At 43.8% G+C, this 26,806-nt stretch overlaps 1 protein-coding gene across 1 annotated transcript; it reads right to left on the bottom strand.

Moving 5' to 3' along the window:
- LOC139388034 (fibroblast growth factor receptor 1b) lies at positions 1–24,848 on the bottom strand. The gene is made up of 17 exons (XM_071134529.1): positions 24,209–24,848; positions 9,943–10,181; positions 7,288–7,377; positions 6,966–7,138; positions 6,544–6,667; positions 6,245–6,435; positions 5,950–6,094; positions 5,624–5,814; positions 5,331–5,476; positions 3,892–4,013; positions 3,631–3,741; positions 2,391–2,581; positions 2,113–2,235; positions 1,954–2,024; positions 1,633–1,770; positions 1,391–1,496; positions 1–1,298 (listed from the first exon to the last, which is right to left on the bottom strand). Exons 2-17 carry the CDS (start codon positions 10,058–10,060, stop codon positions 1,011–1,013), a joined length of 2,328 nt encoding a protein of 775 aa, XP_070990630.1. The 5' UTR covers positions 10,061–10,181; positions 24,209–24,848; the 3' UTR covers positions 1–1,010.
- Between the last annotated feature and the right edge of the window lie 1,958 nt (positions 24,849–26,806).

Genomic DNA, 26,806 nt, shown 5'->3' with positions numbered 1-26,806 from the left:
TTTTGTAACACTGTTGTCTTTTATTTTACAGTCCTTCAAATAAAGGCATCCTCTGTAAAGGAAGGTAGACCTCCATTGGCGATAAGTGCATTTGCCACTGTTTTACAACCATTTACATTACCATGAACATTATCCTCAGCAACATCATCATTACCTTCAACGTAACACTGGTGTCCATAGAGTCTAGACTATAGGGTGATACGGTAACTGTAGCCCTGACTAACACTGCTGGTATGATATTAGCTTATTAAAACACATAGCATCTTACCTACTTCTTTCCTCTGATGCGAACACATAGCATCATATCCACTCCACTCTTTCATTGACAGGGATAAAAACAAGCAACCATCTAAAAAAAAGTAACCCTGGAAATATATTTTCAGATGACACAATTCATAATATATTGATATAAAAAGCCCCCGTCCCCGCAGGAGGCCTTTTGGTAGGCCGTCATTGTAAATGAGAGTTTGTTCTTAACTGACCAGTTAAATAAAGGTTCAATAAAAAAATAAGTGAATTATTTGTTTTCCCTTGGTAAGATTTCCTTTTTAATAGCCTGTATGGGTTTACTCACGAAGCAGCAGTTTGGTGCATAATATGGCGATGAAAATCATGTTTAGCAGCCTCCTCCTCTTGCTCCTGTGTGAGTATCCCCATATTAATAGGGAGGAGAACAGAAGAGTCTTTGTGAAAAGTCTATTGCATGTCTTATGACTCTGTTATGACCCTCTGTCTGTCTATCTTTGCCATTGTCTTCATCTTTGTTAATGAGCCTCTCCCCAGAAATGCCAAGCAGGTCAAATGAACCCCGCTCCGGGGCAGACTGGAGAACAAGGGGTTAAAGCACTCAGGTAGTGTCCTCCCCTCTGGTAGGCCTCCCAGTCACCAAGCAGGGGCTGGGGGTAGAAGTCAGGGGGTGGGGGGTAGGAGGGGCTGGGGGCAGAGCTCATGGTAGGGACTGACTAAAAGGGAGGTGGATAGGTTAAGGTGTGCGGCAAGGGTTTGGTAGATCAACGTTGGCTGTGTCCCCGGGTGGTGGTGTGCCGGGTAGGTATGGTGTAGGTCAGGGTGGACGTCCGGGAGGGAATATGGTGGTCGTAGGCCAGGGTAGAGGCCCGAGAAGGGGTCCTAGGGGGGGTGTGCTGGTTGTAGAGCAGGGTGGAGGTCCGGGACGGGCTCCGGGAAGAGTACTCTGCTCCGTGGGTCGGATCCCTGGAGAAGACCGAGTCAGAGGAGCTGCTGGTGTCTGGACCCACTAGAGAATACTGGACCGCAGGGATGGACAGATCCAAATACTCCTAGAGAGAGAGCAGAGACAGAGAGGACATGTTCAGGGGAACAATTCAAATTATACGAAAATGACACTGTGTGTGTGTGTGTGTGTTTTTACCTGGTTGGCCATGAGTGAGAGCATGCGATCCAGATCCTCTACCAGTTGTTTGAAGGTTGGCCTGTGAGACTGAACAGCATGCCAGCAGTCTCTCATCACCATGTACCTGGGAACAAACACCACAGGGTCAGAACAGACAGTGCATTTGCATTGCTATAAGTGCAAGGACATTTATTATACTTGTATCACTATACTTGCGAGGACATTGTACTGTCTGTGTGTGTGTTTCGGCGTGTACTCACAGCTCCTCTGTGCAGGCGGCTGGTCTGTCCATACGATGTCCCTCCTTCAACAGTTTGAACAGCTCCTCCACGGGGACACCTGGGTACGGAGAGCCTCCTAGAGTGAAGATCTCCCACAGCAACACACCAAACGACCACCTGCAACACAAACACACACACACACACACACACAGAATTCAATACAGTGAACTATCACTTTATCAGGGACAGTTATTGCTGGGCTTGAAAAGAAACCTACAGGTACATAACATGATGGATCAGCGTAAAGCCACGGCGCAACAGAACAAAACGTCTATAAAATGTTAGGAGGGCGAGACTTACACGTCACTCTGGTGTGTGTAGATGCGGTCGAACAGAGCCTCCGGTGCCATCCATTTCACTGGCAGGCGACCCTGGGAGGAAAACGAGGGGTTAAACCACCTATATGTCCGTCTGTCTGTGTTTAAGTCACACCTGCTCCATTTTGACCAAGTCACTCACGTTGGTGGTCTTCTTGTAGTAGTCTATGTGATGGATGTCTCTGGCCAGCCCAAAGTCTGCGATTTTCATCACATTGTCCTCTGTCACCAACACATTCCTGGCTGCCAAGTCCCTGTGGATACACTACAAAACAAACCATTGATTGATGAATTAATTGACAGGCACAAATGTCCACACTTCAAGGAGAAAGAGAGAAGTAGAGTAACAGAAGAGAATAGATGCAGACGAAGAGAGAGTGAGAGAGAGAGAGAGACAATAACACTAGTCTCTTCTCTGACCTTCTGTGAGGCGAGGTAAGCCATGCCCCTTGCCACCTGATAGGCAGCAGACACCAGCTCCCTGACCTCCAGGGTGTCCAAGGGGGCCTGGGTAGGCCCAGACCAGTACTCCAGACCCACAGGCCTCCGACACCGCAGGTACTCTCTCAGGTTGCCCTGAGATGCATACTCTACCACCACGTGGAGAGGGCCTGGAGAGAGAAGAGGGTTATAATTAGGCTTGGGCGGTATACCGTATGTAGCGTATACATAGGTATTCTGAAAAAGACAAGATAAATTAAGAATATTTGTAGCTACTTTTAAATGCCTGCAGTCAACTCGCTCAGTAATCTAGGAGATAAAGCAGATTGCATTCTTCATTTCACCTGTCACATTATTTTACATTATGAAGCTTACCGTAGTTCCCCAGAAATGTTGAGCCAGTCACGTGTTTGTTTGTAAATAGCACAATGGGAGAATACAGGAGCTGGTGAGTCCAGCTGTGTATTTGGTTTAACTGGCTAGTTAGCTCAGTAAGTGGCTGAGTTAATAAAGAGACACGTTCTGTCATGTTTGAGAAGTCAAAGTGCTTTGGATGAGTTATCTGTAAAGCGGGCACTGCTGCCATCTTGATTTCTTAGCGTTTATTTTTTCTCCCCTCCATTCGCAGCAGAGCAGGCAGGCCCGTTACCATAGCAACTCCAAACTCCACACAGACACAGCGTGGACACATACTGCTCCAGAGCCAGTACGGTTCTTCCTTCAGACAAACATGCGTCAAAACTTTGCTCATTTTCACAACGTCTCTAGTTCACATGCGTGTGAACTTTTACAAGCGAAACAGAAATTACATTCAGTAGCTACTACCTATACTTGTATAACTGTATAAACTGGATTACATGTCTTTGCAATTAGTTTATTTTGTTTGCGCTCGTTAGCATATTTAGCTAACAGCCTCTATTGAAATACGCTATTAGTTTGTGCTATTTTTGTTAGCATTCTGGTAATGGATGCCCAATGGCCTTTTCAGCACTAAGACGGTACTAAGACGGTAATACCATAGATCCAGAGATGAGAGATACCGCCAACTTGTACGTGTATGAGAGATACCCCTACTTGTAATGTAACATTTGGGTGTTCGCCAAGGTTCAGTGCTTGGACCCCTGCTGTTATCTTTATCCCTTTGTACTGTGCCTCTTTGTACTTATGGTTTGCCATTCTGCTCATACACATGCACGCACACACACAGCGCCAGTCTTACCGTCCTGTGTGCAGGCTCCAAGCAGGTTGATGATATTCTTGTGTTTCCCGATCATCTTCATCATCTCCATCTCAGAGATCAGATCACTCAGATCCTTCTCTGTGGCGTCCGCTACACAGGAAATAGGACGTGACATCACATCAATATCAACCACCGTTTTCAAGGTTAGAAATGACAATACCAAAATCTACGTTTATTCTAATTTGCTCCTCAAATTTTAGGAATATATTTCAAGAAGTAGCCAGCAGTAGTCTCACAAACATTTAAGCATCTTCACTGCGACCATGGTGAGACGGGAGGGTTTTTCTCTGTCCAGACCTGCAGCCTCTGCTAGCACCACCTGACCAAAACATCCTTCACCCAGTGGCTTCCCCAGAGACAGCCTACAACACAGACACGCACGGCATATTGTTATTTGTATTTTTTGCTCCTTTGCACCCAAGTATCTCTACTTGCACATTCATCTTCTGCACATCTATCACTCCAGTGTTGAATTGCTAAATTGTAATTACTTCGCCACTACGGCCTATTTATTGCCTTACCTCCCTAATCTTACCTCATTTGCACACACTGTATATAGACTTTTTCTATTGTGTTATTGACTGTACGTTTGTTTTTCCCATGTGTAACGCTGTGCTGTTGTTTGTGTCGCACTGCTTTGCTCTATCTTGGCCAGGTCGCAGTTGTAAATGAGAACTTGTTCTCAACCGGGTTAAATAAAGGTGAAAAATAAATAAAATGAATGTCTTGTTCATGGAGGTTATGAATCCCCTTGGTTAAGTTATAAGCACCTTATGCAGGGTTATGTATTCCCTAAACTATAGGTTGTGTATTCTCTATTCTCTATCCTGACCCCTCCTGTCTCAGCCTCCAGTATTTATGCTGCAGTAGTTTATGTGTCGGGGGGCCAGGGTCAGTTTGTTATATCTGGAGTACTTCTCCTGTCCTATTCGGTGTCCTGTGTGAATCTAAGTGTGCGTTCTCTAATTCTCTCCTTCTCTCTTTCTCTCTCTCGGAGGACCTGAGCCCTAGGACCATGCCCCAGGACTACCTGACATGATGACTCCTTGCTATCCCCAGTCCACCTGGCTGTGCTGCTGCTCCAGTTTCAACTGTTCTGCCTTATTATTATTCGACCATGCTGGTCATTTATGAACATTTGAACATCTTGGCCATGTTCTGTTATAATCTCCACCCGGCACAGCCAGAAGAGGACTGGACATCCCACATATGCTCTCTCTAATTCTCTCTTTCTTTCTCTCTCTCGGAGGACCTGAGCCCTAGGACCATGCCCCAGGAATACCTGACATGATGACTCCTTGCTGTCCCCAGTCCACCTGGCCGTGCTGCTGCTCCAGTTTCAACTGTTCTGCCTGTGATTATTATTATTTGACCATGCTGGTCATTTATGAACATTTGAACATCTTGGCCATGTTCTGTTATAATCTCCACCCGGCAAAGCCAGAAGAGGACTGGCCACCCCACATAGCCTGATTCCTCTCTAGGTTTCTTCCTAGGTTTTGGCCTTTCTAGGGAGTTTTTCCTAGCCACCGTGCTTCTACACCTGCATTGCTTGCTGTTTGGGGTTTTAGGCTGGGTTTCTGTACAGCACTTTGAGATATCAGCTGATGTACGAAGGGCTATATAAATAAATTAGATTTGATTTGATTTGATATGCAGGGATATAAGCCTTCTAGTACCTGTCTCGTGACAGCTCCCAGAGCGGGTCCGCAGGCAGCTCATATTCTGACACGCCGGCAAGGTTGGGCGTGGCTCCGCTGGAGAGGCGGTAGGGTCTGACCAGACACACCCCAGACTGCAGAGAGGAGGAGGAATCTACTGACACCTAGAGAAAGAGAGGGGGAGGCTGTGAGAGAGGATAGGATAAGCGGTCCGTCTGCTGAACTAAACCCAGGGATTAGTTCTCAGGCAAATTTTACGCATCATACGATCGTGGTTTATGGGCATGTGTGTATATGTGTGTGTGCGCTACCTGTCTGCGTAGGGGAATGCTCTTTGCCAGTTTATGAACAGCCAGCTGGCTACTGAAGTCACTCTTCTTTGGGGAGCAGCGTAATCGGCAGGCGGTCGCTATGGCGATTAGGAGCATGATGATGAAGAAGCCGACACAGTAGATGAAAATCTGCAGGTAGGCCTGAGACGGTACGGGGGAGGGAGGCACGTCTGCAGAGGAGGAAGTCAATGGTTTTTTATTTTGTCATTTTTGTTTGTTTCTTCTCTTCCATTTTGAGTGCACATTTGTAAAGCACATTGGTCTGCAAAGGTTAAGAATAATCGAGTACATTTATGTGTGTGTACCTTTGATCACACTGAGCCAGGCAGAGTGGTGAGACATTCCTATAGAGTTTCCTGCCAGACAGGTGTACTCTCCCTCATCCTCCACAGACACGTTCCTCAGAGTAAACACCTCCATCTCCCTGTCTGTGGTGTTAAACCCTGCAGTCTGAGGGCGATAGAGAGATGTTTATGTGTGGGTAGCCCTCGTGGGTACAGTGTGTGTTAACCTTCAGAATTTGTACGTAGATATATGTGTGTGTGTGTGTGTGTGTGTGTGTGTGTGTGTGTGTGTGTGTGTGTGTGTGTGTGTGTGTACCTTCAGTACACGTACGTAGGGTAGTCCGTCTGGTCCCACTCTGCTGCCGTTAATGGTGATGCGTTTGAGCCACTGGATGTGGGGCTGAGGGTCGCTGAACACTCGACAGACAAACTCTACGTCACTACCCACCACTGCCGTACGATTAGCTGGCAGGCCTGCCTGGAGGATGGGCCTGTGAGGGGAACGTTCTAGAACACACAAACACACATGCAACGTGAGTGACGCAAACACACACATATACATCTCTCCATGTACGCATATCAGAAGTAAACACACACACACACACACATACTGACCCACTACGTCCAGCTGGTAGGTGTGTGTGAGGCTGCCATGCTTGTTCTCCACCAGACATGTGTAGTTGCCTTTATCAGACGGAACAACAGACTCCATTATTATAGTCCACATGTGGTCTCTGAGCTGAAAGAGGGAGGGGGTGAGAGAGAAAGTCAGGGAGTGAAAACATAAGAATAACCAAGAAAAATAAACATTTGATGTGGTGTTTGTGATTGAAATTTGGTAAAGTAGAAATAAGTGACATTTGGTATTCCCCAAGGTTCAGTGCTTGGACCTCTGCTGTAATTTTTTATACATTCTACCCCTTGGCACTGTAATCTAATCTTTACTTTTAAGGTATGCTATTTACCTGCTGACTTTACCGATGACGCACTATACAGACAACACACTATGCAGCAGAGGGCTGTACAAACATACATACCTTGAAGCCTCCAATCCGCTGGTCTCTCCTGAACTCTTTTCCATTCCTGTACCACCGCAAAGTTGGAGTGGGATTACCAGTCGCCTGGCAACGGAATTTAACAGTCTTACTGGCAGGAACGGCATGGAGCCTCTTTTCCATCTTGTCTGGAGTCACCCACTGAGGAGCCACCGCTAGAGAGAGAGAGGCATTTATATTTCTAACTTTGGATTCAATATAAATTTTTTTGGGCTCCTACTTTTTCATACTAATCAAGTTAGAGGGAGCGAAGGGTGAGTGACAGGCAAGGTTTGGGGGAAAGAGGTGAGAGGAAGGGGCTTACGTTGGAGCTTCTGGTTGTTGTACAGTTTATTTTCCTCTGAGGAAGACTCTTCATCATCGTCTTCATCCTCCGACGATGTAAGCATGTCAGCTATGGAGAGAGAGAGAAACACTTTCAGTATTGCTGTCGTTCTCAAACGAGTATGTAAACTATAGTTAGAAACCAGTGTGTGTGTGTGTGTGTGTGTGTGTGTGGATGTGTTTATCTTGTGGGGACCAGTTGACCAACTGGAGACATTTTGTTGGTCACGACAAGATCAAATGCTATTTCTAGGAAGTTTAGGGTTAAGCTTAGAATTAGTGTTAGTATTACATTAAGGGTTAGGAGCTAGGGTTAGTTTTAGGGTTAGGAGCTAGGGTAAGGTTTCAAATCAAAATCTAATTTTATTGGTCACATACACGTGTTTAGCAGATGTTATTGCAGGTGTAGTGAAATGCTTGTGTTTCTAGCTCCAGCAGTGCAGTAATATCTAACAAGTAATATCTAACAATTCCACAACATATACCCAATACACACAAATCTAAGTAAAGGAATGGGATTAAGAATATATAAATATGGATGAGCGATGTCAGAGAGACATGGACTAAGATACAGCAGGATAGAACAGAACACAATACAGGCAGTAATGCAAAATATTTTAACATTATTAAAGTGACTAGTGTTCCATTTATTAAAGTGGCTATGTATATATGTAGCTATGTATATAGGCAGTGGGCTTGAATGTGCTAGTGATGGCAAAATAACAATACATAAATAGTACATTTAGAGTCAAGGTTAGGGTAAGAGTAGGTTAGGTTTAAGGAAAATAGGATTTTGAATGGGACTGAATTGTGTTTCCCCACAAGGTTAGCTGTACAAGACTGTGTGTGTGTGTGTGTGTGTGTGTGTGTGTGTGTGTGTGTGTGTGCGCAAACAGGAAGGGCTGAGACAAGGTTACTCTGTGGGGGTCTGCTGAGTGGGAATGGAAACGGCATAAAGATGAACCTTTTCACCCCTTTTTAAGGTGCCTCGACTGTCGCCACAGCGCACGCACCACCGCTCCTTCAGAGTTCCCACGTAGCTCCCTAACCCCAAGCTCAGAGATAAACAAACACACTAAATCATCAGCACCTTCATCCTGACAAATGGCTGCAAACAAAAGGGCAAGGATGGGTGTGAGGGTGAGTTGAGGAAGGAGGGCTCCAGAGCTTTAATAATGGGTCCTGTTTGAATATGTTGAATAAGAAAAAAGCCCTTTTCCTTCTACCATTAGACACAGTCTGATAGGGTTCCAGTCCACAGCATTCACAGATCCAGCCACGTCAGATCAGTGATTACTATAAGCAGGGATATATTCTACCACACATCCCTTTCCATCTCCCAGCAGAATGTATATATTGATTTCTACACAATATAGAACTACTACATTACTAAGGGCATTTTCTGCCGCAGATCCCTTCCCTCCCCACATCTCAGCAGGACTGCGACCAGAGAAAGCACGACTCATCATCATATCTACTGTAATCTAGAGAGATTAGGTCCATAATCATCACCACCACAGAGTGACATAGACCATCCCAGAATCCCAGCTCCCAGCCTCACCACAGCAGGTCTGTAATCTACAGGGAGAGGTTTACAGAAACTGCATTATGGGAAGTCCTGAATACGGTCTGCTCATGGCAGGGGGAATATTCCTAATGAAAGGTTGTCAAAGATAGACAGAGAGAGAGTTGGAGAGAGAGAAGAGATACAAACAAACAAGGATAAAATAACTGAAAAGAAGAACGGAATCCACTAAACAAGAGCAGAGCAGGGGGAGGTGGTTGAAATCGAAAGACCAACAGTTTTATTTGAAAGAAGCAGCGAGACAGAGATAGAAAATTGGAAACAGCCTTCGTGTATGGCAAAATTGTTTGCAGCAGAAGTGACATTTTTGGTGTTTTTGACTGAGAGAAAAACAAGAATTGATGCGTTTCAAAACAACAGTATCAAACACACATTCGCAAGCACGCACACACACACACACCATGGTGTTAGGGCTGGTTTAGGATGGCCGGTGGTTACACGACTCACCAATAGAGGGAAAAAAACACCGCCTTTCAGACAGCATTCATCCTTTCCTACCAAACACAGCCTTTCTGTTCCACATCCAACCAACTGTGTGCATGTGCGTGCGTGGACAGGATATGTACACCATAGTCAGCGGTGGAGAAGCTAAACCGTGGTTGCGCCATGAAAGAATCCCTGTAAACATCCTCCGTTTTTTTTAACTAAATGGACAAACCTTGAAGACTGAGGTCCTTTCTAGACCAATAAAGAGCCTCCACATCCCCAAATTGAAGAGTGTGTTCTGTCCTCTGTCTCAGAATAAAGACCCACTGCTAACTGAGCAGTTCCAGACAGCGGAACAGAGTCAGTGGGATTGAACCATCATGGAAGCAGCCTGAACCCAGAACCCTCAGCCTGGCATGAAAGAGATCAAATAAGAAAGAGGGAGAGTAAGCACACGTTAAAACGCACACAAGCGAGCGAAACGGAAGCGCACGCACACACACACAGAAGGCTAATGAGATGCAGCCCTGCCGAGAGAGAGAGAGAGGGAGAGAGAGAGAGCAAGCAAGAAAGAAAGAAAGGAGGAGAGAATTTAAGATCTTTTATGTGGTCCATGTCTCTTACCTGTGTCACTGTCAGTGTCACTGAGGGAAGCAGCTGGTCTGGACTGGGTTAGGGGGGACTGGACCAGTAGAACCAGTAGAGACCAGAGTAGCAGCAGAGACCAGCGAGACAACAACATAATGGCACTGGTATAGCTTAACTGGTACAGTACTGGAATGGCAAGGGCTACTGGTACAGGGCTGGCTGTAGAGGGCGCTCCAATGGATCAACCCACAACCATCAACTCATCAGGTGGGGAACTGTAAGAGCGGAAAAAAGAGAGGGTCAAGAGGAACAATAGTGGTTATGTAAACAAATAAACAATGAAAAGAAAAGGTGAGAAAAGGTTGCGTCACCACTACCCTGTCAGCCCATGCTGTCGGGAGCAGATTGGTGGAGACACATGCTCTAGTGTCTCTTTTCACAGGTCTGAGATGGGAACTCAGCTTCCCACACTCCTCAGCCCTCACACTTTAGCACCTGTCCCCGAGGGGAGGTGAGAGAGGCGCACCTACCACACACACACACACAGACACACACCTTTGACGCCTGTCCCCTATCAGATCACCGGTCACACCTTAAATGCCCATCGAACGTCACAGAACAAAAACGGTGTTATATCACAGTTATGCCATACATCCTCTTCGCAGGGTCTTGCCCCACTACCGAATGGACAAGTGTAGTGTCTCTCGTCAGAGATCACATTTATTCTGGGAGAATGCAAAATATGACCTTTTCATTCAAGAGAGAATAAATATATTGTTTCAGGTGAAAATGCCAATCAATTTATAACATTTTTGACATGCGTTTTTTGTTGTTATTCTGTCTCTCACTGTTCAAATAAACCTACCATTACAATTATAGACGGATCATTTCTTTGTCAGTGAGGAAACGTACAAAATCAGCAGGGGATCAAATACTGTTTTTCCTCACTGTAGGTAGTGTCACGCCTGCTCCCACTCTCTGGTACTCGAGGATGCCAGACTGCCTTCACCATTGTTATGTGCATCTGAGCTTCATCACAGGTCACCATCACACGCAGCAGCGCATCATTGGACTCACCTGAACCCCATCTTTATTTGATTGCCTCCCCTTTATCTGTGTGTCCCCCGTGTCTGCATTATTGTTGTTATGTTTCCCCTGTCCAGACGCTGTCCCTGTTTGTTTCATGTTATTTATTAAATGTTCAGTCCCTGTACTTGCTTCGTGTCTCTTGTTGTGTGTTGAGTGTTGTTTGGAAAATATATGTTATTTTCCTCTGGGTGATGACTTTGTCATAGTAGGATCCCCACTCAAAAGAACTTGTGAGCCTCACACTTTTTGTAAATATCTTGGTTTTCACTGGTTTTGCTATTCACAATGAAGACTACATTTTGGTTTTTTTTCACTTTAGCAGACACCTATCCAGAGCGACTTACAGTAATGAGTGCATACATTTTCATACTGGTCCCCATGGGAATCAAACCCCCAAACCTTGCGTTGCAAACGCCATAGTATACCGACTGAGCCACACGGGACCTCAATTTGTTTGTCATATTTTTTTTGATGAGGCAGCCAAAAACCTATTTAGTGTTATCAATGGCTCTAGTCTGAAAAATGGGCCTACAGGTATAGTATTCGTACACTAATTACGAGAGAAACTTTGTTTCCTATCAATTTACATTTCACAATAAAGACATCCAAAAAAGACAGACACTTCATTCTCACGTTGTTTTTGTCATATATTTTGTCCTAAGGCTAGTACAGACGACGTGGCTTAGCATGATTCTGTAACATGTACTGTCTGACATTAAGGACAGGCCCCACTCAAGACATTAATCTCATCTACATGGCCATGTATAACCTTCTGTTACGTGAACCTTTAAATGGGACTTTCCTGTTTTGGTACATTGGTGAGAATGTCTGTCCAGATGTAAACAATAGCCTAATCTACATGGCCATGAAAACCTTCTGTTACGTGTCGTGGCCTTTCAACCATTTCAATGAGGATGTTCCTGCTATGGGTGAGAGTGGCTGTCTAGCTGTGGACATTAAGGACACACCCCCCCGTCTGTCGTCCCATCTACGGTGCCTTCAGAAACTATTTAAAACACTTGACTGTTTCCACATTTTGTTGTGTTACAGCCTGATATATATATATATATTTTTTTTTTAAAGTGTCACTGGCCTACATACAATACCCCTGTAATGTCAAAGTGGAATTATGTTTTTAGAAATTTTGACAAACTAATTAAAAATCCAAATCTGAAATGTCTTGAGTAAATATTCAACCCCCTTGTTATGGCAAGCCTAAATAATTTAGTTCAGGAGTAACACTGTGCTTAACACGTCTCATAATAAGTTGCATGGACTACAATAATAGTGTTCAACATGATTTCTGAATGACTACCTCGTCTCTGTACCCCACACATACATTTATCTGTAAGGTCCATCAGTCGAGCAGTGAATGTCAAACACAGATTCAAGCACAAAGACCGGGGAGGTTTTCCAATGCATAGCAAAGAAGGGAACCTATTGGTAGATGGGTAAAAGAAGCAGACACTGAATATCCATGAGCATGGTGAAGTTATTCATTACACTTTGGATGGTGTATCAGTACACCCAGTCATTACAAAGATACAGGCCTCCTTCCTAACTCAGTTGCTGGAGAGGAAGGAAACCAATGGTGACTTTAAAATAGTTAGTGTTTAATGGCTGTTGTAGGAGAAAACTGAGGAAGAATCAACAACATTGTAGGTACTTCACAATACAAACCTAATTGACGGAGGGAAAAGAAGGAAGCCTGTACAGAATACAAATATTCCAAAACATGCATCCTGTTTGCAACAAGGCTCTAAATTAATGCTGGGGGAAAAATGACCAAAACAATTACCTTTATTAACTTTATGTTGTGAATACAAAGTGTTATGTTATGGGCAAATCCAACACAACACACCACTGAGTACCACTATCCATATTTTCAAGCATAGTGGTGGTTGCATCATGTTAAGGGTATGCTTGTAATTGTTAACAACTGGGCAGTTTTTCAAGTGTGCAAAGCTCTTAGAGACTTACCCAGAGACTCACAGCTGTAATCGCTGCCAACGAGGATTCTGACTTATATTGACTCAGGGGTGTGAATACTTACGTAAATGAGATACAGCATTTCATTTTCAATAAATACGCAAACATTTCTGAAAACGCGTTGTCACTTTGTCATTATGGGTTACAGTAACAAAATGTAACAAGGGGAAAATAGCGCAATGTAAAACACAAGGTGCAAATAAGACGTGACAAACAGTGCAGGTGCAGTGGGAATATTGTGCATAAGACATGGGGGAATAAGACCAGATCCACAAAGGCAAACCACCAGTAAATTAACCTTAACACGTGAATGATAAAACACGCAACATACCCCCAGTAAATGACCTACCAACATAACTTGTGAATTAGAAGGGAAAAAAACTATACAGAAAAAACATGTCAAACGCCAACATCTTTACAAACGTCTTGAGCACACAACTTGTTTTAGGTCACAAACACGCACAAACACAACCGTACATATTGTACCTGGTATATTGGTGTCTGTCGGACAATGTTTTACATAAACAGGAAGCCAACCCAGTTGTTGGACAATCGGCGCAGTCCCATTCCTGGTCTCTTCCTCCTTTATCAGACTGTGAACATACCGGGTCCCGAATCTGTCTCCATGTCGATGCTCCCGAGTGGCGCAGCATTTTAAGGCACTGTACCTCAGTGCAAGAGGTGTCAGGTTACAGGTACAGTCCCTAGTTCGAATCCAGGCTGTATCACATCTGGCTGTGATTGGTAGTTCCATAGGGCGTTCGCCCAGCGTCGTCCGGGTTTGGTCGGGGTAGGCTGTCATTGTAAATAAGAATTTGTTCTTAACCGACTTGCCTAGTTATATAAAGAAACATTTTTTACATGTTGTGCTATCTCCCCCCAGCTGTTGACTTTGTCCGTATACAACCGCACCAAACAATTTTACAGAGGTGCTCGTATCGTCTCACCTCCTCGGACAGACGATCCTCAAAATTGGACGGAGATTTAATTTTGCATAAGGAATGTCGAAATCAAAGCAAATATGCAAGTAGAATAGCAGTAGCAGCATGTCCATTGCTTCCATGTTTATAAATACCAGAAAGCATGTGAAGTCGACACAGGGGCGGGACTTCCACTGCGAAGCTTTCTCAATACTGCCCATCAATTGTATACGTTGTGTTGCCAATTTCATGTGGCGCACTTGTTTGTAGTAGGTTTGTGCGCATAACAAGGAGCTTCCCATTTTGTGACGTAAAATGACACTGCAACACTCTGGCGGCTCCGACTGCGTACAGTGTCCTGGCCTTAACCCCTTTGTCGCTGTACATGTGCTAGTCAGAACTTGGAAACTCTTAAATATCCGACTAGCTAACTGGTTAAAGTTATACACGCGCCGCGTTCAACAAATCAGCGAGTCAGAAATGTCAGTTTCCTAGTTCCGACCAGCACGTGAACGCAGCATAACCCCATATCCAAAACACCTCCTGGCCAGGAAACAGAACACCATTTGCTTCCAGCCTGCCGGTCAGTGTCACAGTGTTAAAGTCTCATTGGGAAGATGGATCTTGTGTTTAGGTGTGATGAGACCGTTCCAACCCACAGACACACACCGTGAGAGACTAACAAAAAGTAAAAAAATACTCTGTAACACATAACCTCCGTGCTTTATGGCAGAACAACCTGACGATACACTAGACCTGGACATTACTGTAGATGGCAGTGAGGAAAGGTGCGTGTGTGGACATTACTGAGGGTCCGACTCCATAATGAGATCTGTCCTTCGGAGCTGGCAGCCAGTGTGTGTGTGAGAGTGAGAGAGTGTGAGAGTGAGAGAATGGTGACCCAGAGAGGGAGGTATGTAACGGTGAAGAGTAGAGCGGGAGGTTTATGAAGACATCATTAATGCCCTTCATTAACGCCGCCCATAACTCAACCCCACACAAACATTAAAGACTCTCTTAAACGAATGAGTCTGTTTGCAGATTTATGAGTTTTATGGTGTAGCGTCTCCATCATACTGCTGGCTAGCTGACAGGAGAGCCCAGCACAGAGACACCCAAGCTGTGACAGAGTGAGGGAGTAAGAGAGAGAGATATAGAACATTCTGAGTATGCAGGCTTTTGCTCCAGCACTACCCCAAAGCATGGTAGGAGTAAAAACATGCAAATCCCCGCCATAGCGCTTCAGCAGGAGGGTTGATTAGCCCTGCCATAGAAGCTAAAAGCTAGTTAACAGCTAACACACCCAGCTCTGTAAACCTCACTGTGGTAGTTATCACACCGCCACCACCACAAAATCACCAGAGACACAATTAGAACAAAAATAAGAGTGGTTTCCTGCCGCTCTAGCCATGCTGTGTGGCTTCTTTAAATTCGAAAGGAACATTTCAGCAATTTAACAGACACTCTTATACGAAGGGACTTGCTTTCAACTAGAGTAGGGAAGACAACGGCCATAAATTATGATCTTCACAAGTAAAAAATAACTTTAAGAGCAGTGATAATTATTCTGCAGATGCTGTTGAACTAAACGCCATTGGCTCAGCATGTTGGTACTGTGTATAGCTTAGCGATGGACTGTTACAATGACTCCGGAGGTTTGATATGATTCTAAATTGATGGTCTGAGAGTAGCTACACACACTCCCAGGGTGGTGTATAGTCGCTAGGCCAGGAATAGAGCATCACACTAGAGCTCTATCGAGGAGAGGGCCTCTCTCTACCTATTGGAAACTTCTCCCCACTCCCATCTATCTCCCATACCTTCCCCACACACACACACACACATTCGCTCTAATATCTTCCTTCCCACTTCCTCCCCCATACACCCCCCCTCTTTCCCTCATCTGTTCTTCATCTCCTCCTCACCCCTAACCCACCCCCCACTCTCTTTCCCCTCTCATCCCTTTAGTTAGATACAGTCTAGTTCTCGTAAGAATATATTTTTATTCTCCCTCTCTTTCTAGCAGATGTGACCTCTCCAGATTTCCCATTCCGGAAGCCCTCACCTACACACCACATTTTGCCTCAGATCCGGCCTGTTCCACCCGTCAATGTAACGCTGTCATAGTAACTATGTCATAGTAACACACCATTTCTCGGTAGAGGCCCACGCCACCAGCAGACTGGAAAACAGATGACGGTGTGAATGTGTAAAGGGGAGCCATGACTAAGGATATGCTACCATTATCAAATCTGTTTTATTTTCCCCAAATTCTGTTTTCTCCGTTTAGTTTTTCCAGGTTTTGTTTCTATGTTTTTTTCTTCAGGTTTTCGCTCTCAAAATTACACTTTTTTATTTTTATTTAAAAAAAACTCCATTTTATGTTTTAAGGCCACAACAATGCTGAAACCACATCAAGAGACCACTTTATGTAGATGAACTTTACGTAGCGCACGTGTGGTGGTAGCATAGCAGTGGGAAGTAGGCAGTATAAAGCTCTCCCATCCATTTATATGCAGATGATACGGTCTTATACTCAGCTGGCCGCCTCCCCGGATTTTGTGTTAAATGCTCTACAACAAAGTTTTCTTAGTGTCCAGCAATATTTCTCTACCCCTAACCTTGTTCTGAACACCTCCAAAACAAAGGCCATGTGGTTTGGTAAGAAGAATGCCCCTCTTCCCACAGTTGTTATTACTACCTCTGAGGGTTTAGAGCTTGAGGTAGTCACCTCATACAAGTACTTGGGAGTATGGCTAGATGGCGCACTGTCCTTCTCTCAGCACATATCAAAGCTGCAGGCTAAAGTTAAATCTAGACTTGGTTTCCTCTATCATAATCACTCCTCTTTCACCCCAGCTGCCAAACTAACCCTGATTCAGATGACCATCCTACCCATGTTAGATTACGGAGACAAAATGTATAGATCTGGAGGTAACGGTGCTCTCGAGCGGCTAGATGTCCTTTACCATTCGGCCATCAGATTTGCCACCAATGCTTCTTATAGGACACATCAACGCACTCTATACTCCTCTGTAAACTGGTCATATCTGTATACCCGTCGCAAGACCCACTGGTTGATGCTTATTTATAAAACCCTCTTAGGCCTCACTCCCCCCTATCTGAGATATCCACTGCAGCCCTCATCCTCTACATTCAACACCCATTCTGCCAGTCACATTCTGTTAGCTTCTTATGACTTGGGGGCAGTACTTTGACATCTGGATGAGAAGCATGCCCAAAGTAAACTGCCTGTTACTCAGGCCCAGAAGCTAGGATATGCATATACTTGGTAGATTTTGATAGAAAATACTCTCAAGTTTCCAAAACTGTTAACATAATGTCTGTGAGTATAACAGAACTGACATGGCAGGCGAAAACTGAGTTTTTGGGATATAAAGAGGGACTTTATCGAGCAAAACAAACAATTATTGTGTAGCTGGGACTCTTGTGACTGCAACCATATGAAGATCATCAAAGGTAAGTGATTCATTTTATCGCTATTTCTGACTTTTGTAATTCCTTTACTTGGTTGTAAAATGTTTGTATGCTTTTGTAAGTGGGACGCTGTCCTCAGATAATCACATGGTATGCTATCGCCGTAAAGCCTTTTTGAAATCTGACAAAGCGGCAGGATTAACCTCTCTGGGATATGTGGGACGATAGCGTCCCACCTCGCCAACAGCCAGTGAAATTGCAGGGCGCCAAATAAAAAAAAAACAGAAATCCCATAATTAAAGTTCCTGAAACATACAAGTTTTAAAGATAACACCATTTTAAAGATAAACTTGCTGTAAATCCAGCCACCGTGTCCGATTTCAAAAAGGCTTTACGACGAAAGCACACCAAACGATTATGTTAGGTCAGTACCTAGTCGCAGAAAAACACGGCCATTTTTCCAGCCAAAGAGAGGAGTCACAAAAAGCAGAAATAAAGATAAAATTAATCACTAACCTTTGATGATCTTCATCAGCTGACACTCATAGGACTTCATGTTACACAATTCATGTATGTTGAAGTCAGAAATAGCATTATAAATATTCACTTACCTTTGATGATCTTCTACATAATGCACTCCCAGGAATCCCAGTTCCACAATAAATGTTTGATTTGTTCGATAAAGTCCATCATTTATGTCCAAATACCTCCTTTTTGTTTGCGCGTTTAGTACACAATCCAAACTCACAAGGCACGGGCACGTCCAGGCGAAAGTTCAGACGAAAAGTAATGTTACAGTTCGTAGAAACATGTCAAACGAAGTATAGAATCAATCTTTAGGATGTTTTTATCATAAATCCTCAATAATGTTTCAACCGGAGAATTCCTTTGTCTGTAGAAATGTGAAGGAACGCAGCTAACGCTCACGCGAGCGCGCATGATCAGCCCTTGGCACTCTGCCAGATCCCTGACTCAATCAGTTCTCATTCCCCCCTCCTTCACAGTAGAAGCCTCAAACAACATTCTAAAGACTGTTGACATCTAGTGGAAGCCTTAGGAAGTGCAACATAGACACTGTATATTCGATAGACAATGACTTGAAAAACTACAAACCTCAGATTTCCCACTTCCTGGTTGGATTTTTTCTCAGGTTTTTGCCTGCCATATGAGTTCTGTTATACTCACAGACATCATTCAAACAGTTTTAGAAACTTCAGAGTGTTTTCTATCCAAATCTACTAATACTATGCATATATTAGCAACTGGGCCTGAGTAGCAGGCAGTTTACTCTGGGCACCTTATTCATCCAAGCTACTCAATACTGCTCCCCAGTCCCAAAGAAGTTAACAAGAAGTTAATCTTTAAGCCGATGTATAACACTTGTATTTTTTATGAATGTTTATTATGGCTATTTCTGTATTTTGAATTTGGCGCTCTGCAATTTCACCGGATGTTGTCGAGGTGGGTCGCTAGCGGAACGCCTGCGCCAGAAAGGTTGATGGTCCCCAAAGCAAACACATCCCTGAGTCGCTCCTCTTTTCAGTTCGCTGCAGCTAGCAACTGGAACGAACTGCAACAAAGACTCAAACTGGACAGTTTTATCTCAATCTCTTCATTCAAAGACTCAAACGACTCCTGGCCCAGGTTATCCAGGAAGGATATTGACCTCATCCTGTCAGTAAAGGATGCCTGGTTGTTCTTTAATAGTGCTTTTCTCATCATCTTAAATAAGCAAGCCCTGTTCAAAAAATGTAGAACTAAGAACAGATATAGCCCCTGGTTCACTCCTGACTTGACTGCCCTTGACCAGCACAAAAAGATCCTGTGGAGTACTGAATTAGCATCGAATAGCCCCCGGGATATGCAACTTTTCAGGGAAGTCAGGAACCAATATACACAGTCAGTTAGGAAAGCAAAGGCTAGCTTTTCAAACAGAAAGTTGCATCCTGTAGCACTAATTCCAAAATGTTTTGGGACACTGTAAAGTTCATGGAGAATAAGAGCACCTCCTTCCAGCTTCCCACTGCACTGAGACTAGGAAACACTGTCAACACCGATAAATCCACGATAATCGAGAATTTCAATAAGCATTTTTCAACAGCCGTCCATACTTTCCACCTGGCTACCCCTACCCCAGCCAACATGCACCCCACGAAGCAACTTGAGCAGGTATATTCCAGCAGGTATATTTCACTGGTCATCCCCAAAGCCAACACTTCCTTTGGCTGCCTTTCCTTCCAGTTCTCTGCTGCAAATTACTGGAATGAATTGCAAAAGTCACTGAAGCTGGAGACATATCTCCCTCAATAACTATACGCATCAGTTGTCAGAGCAGCTTACCGATCTCTGCACCTGTACACAACCCATCTGTAAATAGCCCACCCAACTACCTCATCCCCATATTATTTTTTTGCTCTTTTGCACCCCAGTATCTCTACTTGCACATCATCATCTGCACATCTATCACTCCAATGTTAATGCTAAATTGTAATTATTTCGCCACTATGGCCTATTTATTGCCTTACCTCCCTAGTCTTACTACATTTGTACACACTGTATATAGATTATTCTATTGTGTTATTGACTATACGTTTGTTTATCCCATGTGTAACTCTGTGCTGTTGTTTTTGTCGCACTGCTTTGCATTAACTTGGCCAGGTCTCAGTTGTAAATGATAACTTGTCCTCAACTAGCCTACCCAGTTAAATAAAGGTGAAAAAATAAATAAATAAAAACACATTTACACTCTTACTGACAGTTGTGGCTGCTTTGTGTGATGTAATGTTACCTCTACCTTCTTGCCCTGTGCTGTTGTCTGTGCCCAATAATGTTTGTACCATGTTTTGTGCTGCTACCATGTTGTGTTGCTAACATGTTGTTGTTATGTTGTGTTGCTACCATGCTGTGTTTTCATGTGTTGCTGCCATGCTATCTTAGGTCTCTCTTTATGTAGTGTTGTCTGTCTTGTTGTGATGTGTGTTTTGTCCTATATTTATGTTGTATTTGTTTTGTATTTTTAATCCCAGGCCCCTTAAATATTATTATTTTTAAATAGCTTCTACCAAATAGCTGTAGGCTTAGTTTTATCACAAGCACTTACAGCTGGGAAGGCTGCAATTTGGACAGCACGTGAGCCAAATACATATTCCGTAGAAGGATTTTGGAACCTCTAACCCTGGCACTCTAACTGTTAAACTCATTAGTATACTAACAATGGCTGCCAGTCCTGACTTGAATGGGAACTGCCCATCTATGGATCATATATCTATGGTTGTTTGCAGCTGTCAGTTTGCCTTTTACAAATGTATAAAAACAATTGTGAGAAAAACGCAGGCCTACCATTTGGAAAGCAAATGCTTAATGCTGAAAAGAGTGAACTAATCTGTCTGTAGAAGCAAACAATTTTTGTTTTTCAGCGATTCTGAGCAAACAGCACTTGAGATATTGGCACGAGCGCATCGGGCATTACTGGTGAGTGGCCTATGAATCATTTTCATCATTGGGTGAGTCAGTGTCACTGGAAAGTTTATTTTGTAGCTTAATGTAGCCTAACATTTGGAAAGTATTCAGAAACCTGGACTTTTTCCACATTTTGTTATGTTTCAGCATTATTCTAAATGTTTTCCCCCGCCAATCTACACACAATACCCCATAATATCAAATCAAAAACAGCTTTTTAGAAATTTGTGCAAATGTATAACAAATTTAAAGCTGAAATATTACGTTTACATAAGTATTCAGACCCTGTACTCAGTACTTTGTTGAAGCACCTTCGGCAGCGATTACAGCTTCGAGTCTTCTTGGGTATGACTCTACAAGCTTGATATACCTATATTTGGGGAGTTTCTCCCATTCTTCTCTGCAGATAATCTCAAGCTCTGTCAGGTTGGATGGGGAGCATCGCTGCACAGCTATTTTCGGGACTCTCCAGAGATGTTCAATCAGGTTTAAGTCTGGGCTCTGGCTGGGCCACTCAAGGACATTCAGAGATTTGCCCCGAAGCCACTCCTGCGTTGTCTTGGCTGTGTGCTTAGGAAGGTGTTGGAAGGTGTACGTTCGCCCCCCCAGTCAGGTCCTGAGCGCTCTGGAGCAGGTTTTCATCAAGGACCTCTGTACATTTATCCGTTCATCTTTCCCTTGATCATGACAAGTCTCCCCCTCCCTGCTGCTGAAAAACATCACCACAGCATGATGCTGCCACCATGCTTCACCATAGGGACGGTGCCAGGTTTCCTCCAGACATGATGATTGGCATTCAGGCCAAAGAGTTCAATCTTGGTTTTATCAGAGCAGTGAATCTTGTTTCTCATGGTCTGAGAGTCTTTAGGTACCCTTTAGAAAACTTAAAGCGGGATGCCTTTTACTGAGGAGTGGCTTCCGTCTGGCCACTCTACCATAAAGTCCTGATTGGTGGAGTGCTGCAGTGATAGTTGTCCTTCTGGAAAGTTCTCACATCTCCACAGAAGAACTCTCAAGCTCTGTCAGAGTGACCATCGGGTTCTTAGTCACCTCGCTGACCAAGGCACGTCTCCCCTGATTGCTCAGTTTGGTCAAGAGTCTTGGTGGTTCCAAACATCTTCCATTTAAGAATAATGGAGGCCACAGTTTTTGGGACCTTCAATGCTGCAGAAATGTTTTGGTACCCTTCCCCAGATCTGTGCCTCGACACAATCCTGTCTCAGAGCTCTATGGACAAGTCATTCAACCTCATGGGTTGGTTTTTGCTCTGACATGCACTGTCAACTGTGGGGCCTTATATGGACAGGTGTATGTCTTTCCAGATCATTTCGAATCAATTGAATTTACCACAGGTGGACTCCAATCAAGTTGCAGAAACATCTCAAGGATGATCAATAGAAACAGGATGCACCTGAGCTCAATGTTAATTCTCATAGCAAAAAGTCTGAATGCTTATGTAAGTAAGGTATTTCTATTTTTTGCTAAAATTTCAACACCAAAAAAAAACCTTTTTGTTTTGTCATTATAGGGTATTGATGAGGAAAAATAGAAAGGCTGTGAGAAAATGTGAAAGAGTCAAGGGGTATTTTCTGAAGGGTCTGTATATAGACGGGGTTTCTGGTTGCCTCTTCAGAATGTTGCAATAAATACGAATCCCTCGTGCATTCTGTTCATGTCTTATGATAAACTTGGACGAATTAATAAACGTTCATTTAGTTGAATCCTTGCTAAGTTAGTCCCGTGTAGCTCAGTTGGTAGAGCATGGCACTTGCAGCGCTAGGTTTTTTGTCGGTCCAATTCCCAAGGGGGACAAGTCTGAAAATGTATGGACTCAATACTGAAATCACTCTGGATAAGAGCGTCTGCTGAATGACTCAAATGTTCAACATATTGTTGAATTCCATTATAATGTCTGGAGACAGAGAAGAGGGCATGTTGAGAGTGGCACTGGATAACAGCTCACTCTTACCATACACTTCTATTTACCTCTCCACTCTCTCTCTCTCTCTCTCTCTATATATATATATATATATATATATCATTTTTTTTATCTCTCTCTACTTTTCACCCATCTGTCTCTCTTTCTCTTGCTCCTCCCTGAATGAGGCATCTGATATAGAACAGCTAAACATCTGTCTCTCTTTCTCTTGCTCCTCCCTGAATGAGGCATCTGATATAGAACAGCTAAACATCTGTCTCTCTTTCTCTTGCTCCTCCCTGAATGAGGCATCTGATATAGAACAGCAATTACAAATTCGCTCCATTCACAAATTAGTCAGGAGGTCTAACACACACATTCACCGTCTCCCACTGTTACCCCTGTTGAGTAAGATTTCCAATGTATTCATTATGCAAATACACTTGAAACTGAACTCTCACACCATGACATGATTATCATTGTCGTGTGTGTGGCTATATTACCCTATATGTGCAGATATGAACATCCAAAGTTGTCCTCTGAACATAATGGTCCGGTTTCCCAGACAGAGATTAAGCCTCGTCCTGGCCTAACAATGCTCTGACGGAGGATCTCGATTGAAAGTGCTTTTTAGTCGAGGACTAGCTTTAATCTCTGTCCAGGAAACGGGTCCAATAACTTTTTCAATGCCAACGGATCATGTGGCAATAGAACTAATTCAATTCCATTCTATTCGTCAGCCGGTGCCCGTTGGTTCCGCGAGTGAGTCACCGGTCAAGCGCGGTGAGTCAACAAAGATTGCACGCATCAGCCAGGTCTCATCAGACGTGACACGAGCGTCATTTACCGCACACCGACACATTTACAGCCACGTCTGTCGGACACAATGTCCCCTCGTTAGCAGTGACCTGTGACTGACTGCTTGTGCTGTGTTCCTCAGAGAGAGACGCGGGTCAAGTCTTACCAACTGGACTCTACCCTCTGGTTTGTAAATGTGGTCACCTTTGTGTATATCTTATACATTATTAATGGCGCCTTCATAAGCCCTTTATAAGACATTATAAGGCTATAAAGGGTGCATGCCATAGGATACGTGGATTAATGGTTGTAAGTAATTTGAAGCATTGTAGTTCGTGAAGGGTTCGTTCGTTTAACTGATAAATCAAGAGGAACCCCTCGGATATCCAACTCATTCCAAACAAACCCTTGGTTATTGCAGTTACATAGTTATTCAATAGGCTACCACATGCAGGGGCTCCTAAATTCCATAGGCAATTTTTCGTATATAGGCTATGCATTTAAAATCTATATGAACATGCTTGACTAGGTACCCTACACCTACTTAATTTAAACGTAGCATTGTTTTTTATCAAAAGAGCAATGATTCTGAAAAATAATGAACCAATGTTTACAGACCACAGAATGCAAGCTGCATGCAACATTGTGTGACTACAGTCTTGATATTTATTGGATTGCATTGGTGTCTCACCTGCGTTTCCGATCCTTGTGCAGCTACCCTCGAGGAGGTAGGATAGGAATTAAATGTCCGATTCCTTTGATGCCTTCAAGTTACAACTCCCGAAAAAACATCGGTATTTTTCCGAGTTCAAATAGAGTGGCGCGGCGAAGCCACGCGTAATGGACGTTGACTGCGGAGTATGGTGCGGTCTCTCTTTCTACCTTCCAGCAAGTTTTAAAACTAAGACTTTCTGTTCGAATACAACAGCATTTAGTTGTTTATCCGTTTCAGTAAACCAGCAAATCTCGAAGCATTTTAGTTTAGTCCAAATGTGCCTATTCCTGCCTGGAGAAAACGTCGGAACTCCGACCGTTTTCTGTATTGTCTTGGAACAATCGGAAAAAATCGCGAAAAAAAACGTTTGCACAAGCCTGCAACCTAATATTTTGCAGAAATTATATATATATATATATATATATATATATATATATATATATTTTTTTTTAAGTCAACAACGCAGATATGTTCTGTATTTTGTGAATAGCATGTGAGGTGAAGTGGCTGGCAAATTCAATTGATATATTTCAGAGCAGCGAATTCTAACTCCCTGCAGGGCTGCGTCTGTGACCTCCCCGAAAAACTTCTCACCGCGCAGTGTGTGCGTTGTGTGCGCGTGTTTTGGAGGGTGGGGGGTTACAGATCTGGGAGATTCTGAAGGAGACCTCCCCCTTCCCTGCTTGCCTCTGTCGCCCCACCCTCCGTCTCAATTGCAGGAACTCCAAATTATTTTAGCCTACGCTGTAACCCTATAGGTCTGTCCCAAATAAAACAAAGAGTTCTCTACTGATTTGACTGACCAAAACACGGCATAATTTGGAAATAGACAGTAACCTATGTTTGTTTGTGTTTTGGCAACATTCTCATAGGCATTGATTACTCATAGTTGTTGTCCACTGCATTTTTAACTATGACCTAACAGGGAAATTGCCTTCATATCTTGTTGGGAGGGAGAGCCCTGCTGTGTGAGTTGTGGGAGGAGGGGGGGCTGACTGGCTAAGCAGTGATGTAACTGTGCCTGGTCTAAGTAGGTTGTACAGTTGATTAAAATAAGAGGAAAGCAATGCCGAGAGAGAAACGCACACTGTTATGTTTTGTCTGCGTCCATTTACAGGAAACCTTGGGATGGGATACAGTATGTTGGCTGGCTACAGTAGGAATGGCTGTTTTATAATTAGCAGTAAATCCTATTAGGCTGTGATGAATGGACTGTAAGGAGTGATAGAGATGTGATACAGACAGTAAACGCGGTCCTTACATTCAGTACATTATGTGTGTGTGTGTGTGTGTGTGTGTGTGTGTGTGCGCGCGTGCGTGCGTGCGTGTGATGGATGAACTGTGAAGGGTGTTACAAGCTGTACTTCCTGGTGTTGTCAATAATGTTCAAATTTGAACTACTTTCCTAGCATACATTAGAGATCCCAAAGTGGAAAATAACCCAATAACATGTATTTATGGGGTACCTCATAGAATCTATTCTATCTATCTGACTGTCTATCAGTCTGTCCGATAGTGTGCAAACTCCACTGAAGACAGGTTAGTGTGGTGCTATATAAGGAATACGCGCTGTCTATAAATGCTTAATAAAATGCAAGCAAACTAATAAAAGGCCCCTAAATTCAATAAATACGCCTGCAGTTATATTTGTATACATAGGCTATCTCAGTTGGATGGAGTGACACCATGCAGTCACAGATCGCTAACCTAGATCACATCGCTAAATGCCACACATGTTGCACTACAAAGCAGCACTCCTCACATTGTTCTGGTTAATCTGCTGTTAATGCAGACACAGAGTCTGCGCCCTGAGTGTGTCACACACACACACACACACACACACACACACACACACACACACACACACACACACACACACACACACACACACACACACACACACACACACACAGGGCCTGGTCCGCACTATGGCTTTTATAAAAACACCTCATAAACCGAGAGCTTCTTTTCTCCTCTGGTGGCTGTGTGTGTGCAGAAGCAAGTGTGTATGCATGTGTGAGTTTGTGTGTGTGTGTCTGTGTAGGGTGGGGCATAGGCAGGGTAGGCGGGCAGCATTGCACCCAGACCACATCACATGTGTGAGCGGGGGGCACATATGGAGCTGGTTGTTGCTGACGCCACATTGGGGGTGTATGTGGGGGAGTGGGAGGGGGGACTGTACGATGAGAAATGAGAATGAGGGGAACAGGAGGTCCTAAACCAGTGGTTTATTTTTTTAAGCACAATTGTTTCTAGTTCCACCCCAGCCAGCACTGTCTCTAGCCCCGGAGACAATCAGCTTCACATACCATTAAGGAAACACTAACCCTAACACTAACACCGTGTGTTTATCCTCTGGATTAGAGAATAAACAGCTCTGATTGCCTCGTTATTGCGGAGCCCCAAACACCCCTCTACTATATTTAAAAGGTGACCAGAGATCTGCCTAACACACACACACACACACACACACACACACACACACACACACACACACACACACACACACAAAGTAGCATAGCCAGAAATGTGTTGGTGGGTAGGCCTGCGGAAATTTGGGTGGGGGGGGCAGCT

Source organism: Oncorhynchus clarkii, chromosome 29 (genome assembly GCF_045791955.1).
Source record: "Oncorhynchus clarkii lewisi isolate Uvic-CL-2024 chromosome 29, UVic_Ocla_1.0, whole genome shotgun sequence".
Taxonomy (NCBI): domain Eukaryota; kingdom Metazoa; phylum Chordata; class Actinopteri; order Salmoniformes; family Salmonidae; genus Oncorhynchus; species Oncorhynchus clarkii.
Note: the sequence above shows the minus strand (reverse complement) of the source record. Positions and strands in the feature narration are given on the sequence as shown.